This window comes from Polyodon spathula, chromosome 16 (assembly GCF_017654505.1).
Source record: "Polyodon spathula isolate WHYD16114869_AA chromosome 16, ASM1765450v1, whole genome shotgun sequence".
NCBI lineage: Eukaryota > Metazoa > Chordata > Actinopteri > Acipenseriformes > Polyodontidae > Polyodon > Polyodon spathula.
Genome location: NC_054549.1, coordinates 8,787,234 through 8,792,457, shown reverse-complemented (window position 1 = coordinate 8,792,457; position 5,224 = coordinate 8,787,234). Strand labels below are relative to the sequence as shown.

Sequence of the window (5,224 nt, the reverse complement as noted above, 5' to 3'; positions counted from 1 at the left end):
CATCTATTGTGGCATAAGGCTTATGTATGTTTTTTTTTTTTTTACATGTACAATGCATGTACTTGACACACACACACAGACACACACACACACACACACACACACACACACACACACACACACACACACACACACACACACACACACACACACATTCGTAGTCAGAGTGAATGATTGTTGGTTCTTTCTTGCATATTGTTGGTTAATATGTGTTGTTATATCTATATGCCATTTCATTTTTGTGCATGTTATTTTTAATTGGAATACCAGGGGTGGCAGTAATCAACCCGCCCCGCGAGACAGATGGTTATCTTAATAGATTCAATGAGCTGGATGTTCTCCCAACGGGACAGGATTCGGCGTCAAAATTATTACGCAATAGTTAGTGGGCGGGGCCCTGCCGCGCTGCGTCTGCATAAATACCTGGGCTTGAGGCTGAGGAGAATCATTCGAGCTCCGACACCCCGAGAGAGAGAGAGAGCATCCCCAAGCAGCGTGAAATCATGTCTCCCAACATTGCATCTGAAAATGCCGAGTACTCTCCAAGAATGACCGTTGCAAAAAGAAAAGAAGCGACTGAACTGAGAAAGGTAACAATCAGGAAAACAAAGCTCATTACCTGCTTATTGATGTTTCTTTATAAAAAGATATTAAATGTTTTTTTTTTTAATTGCATTATTTTATTTCAGACTCTCAAACCTTTGATGGAGAAACGCAGACGCGCCCGCATCAACGAGAGTCTCAACCAGTTGAAAACTCTGATTCTCCCACTGATCGGAAAAGATGTAAGCTTCCTCTACAGTTTCAATACAACACTGGATAAAACCATCAAAATAACACGTCAAATAAACAAATATGCATCTAGTTTAATCGGTACATGCATATATACAAGGCAGTCTTCTTCTTCTTCTTCTTCTTCTTCTTCTTCTTCTTCTTCTTCTTCTTCTTCTTCTTCTTCTTCTTCTTATTTGCAAGCTTCTCGATTTTTGCTAAATTGCTCATCTTTTTCTTTTGCTTCTCCATTGCAGAATTCCCGATATTCCAAACTGGAAAAGGCTGACATTTTGGAAATGACAGTTCGGTTCCTGAAAGATGTACCCAGCACCCCTGTTCAGAGTGAGTATCTTTGCTTCAGCATTAGACAAGACTTGTGTAAGCGAAAGAGACCTACAATCCTGCATAACAAAGACTTGAACTAGCACAATAAAACTGAAAAAAGAACCACTGCATTTATTATTATTATTATTATTATTATTATTATTATTATTATTATTATTATTATTATTATTATTACATAAGACAAACTATTATAATATGAAGCAAACTAAACCTTTTTTTTCTATCTTAGGTGCATCTGATAGCTTCAGAGAAGGATACAAAGCCTGTCTTCAACACGTCTCCAGTATATTGCCCAACACCAATCTGCTGGACAAAGAAACGTCCCAGCGCGTAAACGAATACATCCAGAGTTCTATGGCATCGCCTGCAAACCCTCCGAGCTGCCAGAACTGCGATGGGCAAAGCCCCCGCTCCAGACCTCAGAGAAGTGAAAGCGTGGTGTGCCTGAACCCAACCGCAAGAGGATCGAGGACCGAGCCCTCTTCAGACCTCAACGGTCACCGCATCAACCGAGTCCAGCCCGTCCCACAGCTCCACAGCGTCCGTATGTGGAGGCCTTGGTAGAAAACAAAAAGGACTGAACATTTGTAAAATATTTATATATGTAAAAAAAAAAAAAAAAAAAAAACTAACAAAAAAATTTGTAAATAAGAATCGCGCCGTGGAGATTAACTGTTTTAAAAAAAAATATTATTAATGTTTTAAAATGCTGTTCTGAAGTCGAGTTCTGGTTTCAGTTGTATGTGTGCTGGCTATTGTAACTTTTTTGACCGTTGGAAATGTAAAATTCGTGGTCAAAATTCAAACCGAGTATGCTGGAAGAAAGGTTTGATGGATTCGTATATTCTGTGAATTTGTAATATTTAGTCCTCTGGGGTTAAATGAATGTGGTTTTGTGTGAAAACACGCCCTTGTAAAACCCAAAGGGTTATTTGACGTATGTGTGACTTGCACAGTTGTCTTGAAATGAGCTGGGTCTGTTCAAACTAAAGCAATAATATAACAAGGCACTTTTGTAAATTGTACCTGCGCTGTATCGTTTTTTATTCAAAGGGAATTTTTTTCATGAGAATCCAAAGCTTGAAATAATATGGATGTAAAATCTCAAACGTGTGGAAATAATATTCATAATAATAAATTAAATCGTTTATATATAAAAAAAGTCTCCTTCATTTCTTAGTTTGTGTATCATAAACGAGGCTTTATGATTTGTGTTTGTACTATATGCCACCTTTTTCAGCAGTGGGTGTCACATGTTCCATATTCATAAATGATTAAGTTGACATGATATTACTTAGTAACTCCTATCATCGGTCTTGGTTTGTTTAATAATAGTATGGTACACAAAATAAGCTGAACACTGGCTTTTAAAAAGTTGGCCAACACAAATCAAGATAGTTAAGCACTAGATGCTTCATTTAAAAAAATGCAATCAACTAAAGCCAGGGGTGTTAAAAGGTTATAGTAAAATCACTGATGACTTTGCACGAGCTTAAAAAAAACCATGCTGCCTTATATAAACAGTCTATACTTTCTATATGGTGCTGTGGTTAGCAGTGCGACCACAAATACCCTTGAAAATGACAGCCACATGGGTTTGTTTTAAACAGAAACCATGTGCTAATGACAGAAAGACACAACAGGACCTACACAGAGACGACGAACGGCTTTCCCACGCCAGCTTGTATTTCCCTAGACAAACTGCTAACACGCAGCTCACGCAACACTCTTCACACGCTGCAGTATCCACGTACTTTACACTGTACTCTTTAATTTGGGAACATCTGTGGGCTTTTTTGCGCCTCTAGTAAAGCCTAATCCAAAGCAATTCAAATAAACACCTTAATTTGTTTATAAGCTGTTCCCTGAGATTCGTATTTCATTCTTTAATAAGTTTATACAAATCCCTTATAATAACAAAGTCGGTTACACAACATAATAACAGTTTGGGGCTTCAGTATGCTTTATTGCTTCCTAACTGACACCCCGCATCTCATACTGTACTGCAAACACACACCTGTGTGCGGAGTATATCTGTGGGAATCTCCGTCCCCGGGAGCGGATGGACGTTTAGCAGCACAGCAATTATGTGGGTTTACTTCCCAAGGCTTGACAGCTGCAGCCCAAACCCACCTCCTCTTTCCATTCTGACACTGTGCGATGTGTTCAACACTCTAAGGTCTTGCACAATAAAAATGATGCTAACTTTCTTATTTTTGCAATGTGGCGCACGGAACAGGTTTTAAATTGTACTGACAAGTTGGATCTGGAGATGCAAATGGGCAGTTTCCTCCTCGTGATAAAGTTATTCTCAGATGCATTTTGAGAAGAAACAGTTTGCGCAACAGCTCGGCTGCGGGGTTCCGAAAAATCTAGCGTTAGACGTCCCCCGCACAAGTTGCTACAACTGTCTGAATAATGTACCTGGCATTTTTCTTTTCGTTGTTAGCATCCTGGCAGATTTTGATTATGTTGATTTTTTTAAATATTCAAAATGTTTGTTCACTCGGCTTATAAATCATTCATTAAACTTTATGTTTGAATTATGGATGGGTGTGTCGAAAAACTTTACTTATGCACGAAGCCTGCATAAGGCAGAGCAGCACACATGCAAACACATACACGATTCACGCACGCACGCACGCACGGGCACACGTTTGTATTCCTATACTTGTGGGGACTTCTCATTGACTCTCACTATATTTGTATTTACTATTTCTAACTCCTGTCAGAAAAAACTCCAAACTGGGTGAAAGTCGACAACAAACTAAATATTTTGGCACGTTTAAAAATAATAAAAAAGGTGTTTTACAAAGTGGGTGCGTCCCCACAACGTCGTTTTTTCAGGAGTTACTATCTATGTGGGGACATTTTCTCAAACTTTGTCCCCGCATTGATAGTAATACCTGCCCACTTACACACACACACACACACACACACACATTTCTATACAGCAGCACTTTGCAATAGTTACAGTTCTATTTCATTCAAAGAAGCTCATCAGAGCACACACACACACACACACACCTGTATTCAGCACAAGCACAGATCGAAAGTATTGCGTAACAATCCTGCGGTTTTTGGCACTTGTGCAGAGCCCTGTGCCTCTTGCACCTGAAACTGCGCTGTCTGGGCTTGCAAACGACAGGCACGCATCCACCACCCACTGAAACCTAACTTGACTAAGCAGTTTCGGTCAGCATTTCCCATGCGTTCCACAGGTACAAACGTGTCATTAATCACTCGGGGAAGCGTGGGAAAGAAACGAGGTTGTGCTTCATTTAAACGTTCGCGTGCTAAAGCTCTCGATGAGGATCCAGAGAAGCTAGTGAACACATGCGCCACCAGCCCATACATTCTCTTTTGCTCCTGTTTTTAAATACCTGCGTTTAGTTTACCTATACCCGTAAAACAATAGGTTCGTATACACCTTTGTGCCAATAAACATCCAAATGCACTATAGGCTATTATTATCGTTAAAGAGGTGAATACCAATAGAAAATCTACTAGCATCTACAGGTTTCCTATTGCCAGTATAAATTCTACTGCCAGTTAGAAGCCCCACAAAGACTGCTGCCAGTATTAGTTCAACACCGGGGCTAAAGAGAGACACGCTTGCAGTATATTGACTTCAACGTTAGAGAAAGTGCAATGGGTGGTTATATTGAGAATGTGTTTTGTGCAGCTGCTGGACTAAAAAAAACTAAAAAAACTGAAATTCAGTGAGGGCCGGACATGTAGCAAGAACAGACCACTGCTGTACCAGATATACTAGACTAGATCCCAAGAGATATAAAACGAACAAGGGGAAGACCTCCAGGAAGAGGGCAAGAGGAAATGAGGGACTCAGCAGAAAGGCTTGCGTGGAAGAATCTTGGAGATGCCTTCATGCAGCAGAGGATTGAAAAAAGGATTATATAAAATGATAATCTTGCGATTATCTTTGCCTAACTGTACAGGCACTATAGCGCACTATAGTTTTGACAAGTCCAGTCAGTTGTCTAGTCATGTGAAGCAATGCATGACTATGTGATCAGCAGCAGGCCTGTGTTCTCGCACCTGTCTGTCTTTATTATAATCAGGTTTGAAGTAAATTGAACAGTCT

At 39.9% G+C, this 5,224-nt stretch overlaps 1 protein-coding gene across 1 annotated transcript; it reads left to right on the top strand.

Moving 5' to 3' along the window:
• Positions 1–440: 440 nt before the first annotated feature.
• Positions 441–2,281, top strand: LOC121328472 (transcription factor HES-2-like). The gene is made up of 4 exons (XM_041273155.1): positions 441–590; positions 690–785; positions 1,029–1,116; positions 1,349–2,281. The coding sequence occupies exons 1-4, from the start codon at positions 504–506 to the stop codon at positions 1,681–1,683; spliced, it is 606 nt and encodes a 201-aa protein (XP_041129089.1). The 5' UTR covers positions 441–503; the 3' UTR covers positions 1,684–2,281.
• The last annotated feature ends 2,943 nt before the right edge of the window (positions 2,282–5,224 follow it).

Excerpts from the sequence above, each read along its gene's own strand:
- LOC121328472 (XM_041273155.1), top strand. The coding sequence starts at position 504 with ATGTCTCCCAACATTGCATCTGAAAATGCCGAGTACTCTCCAAGAATG. Across the intron at positions 591-689 it reads AAGCGACTGAACTGAGAAAG|ACTCTCAAACCTTTGATGGA; the intron begins GTAACAATCAGG and ends ATTTTATTTCAG. Across the intron at positions 1,117-1,348 it reads ACCCAGCACCCCTGTTCAGA|GTGCATCTGATAGCTTCAGA; the intron begins GTGAGTATCTTT and ends TTTCTATCTTAG.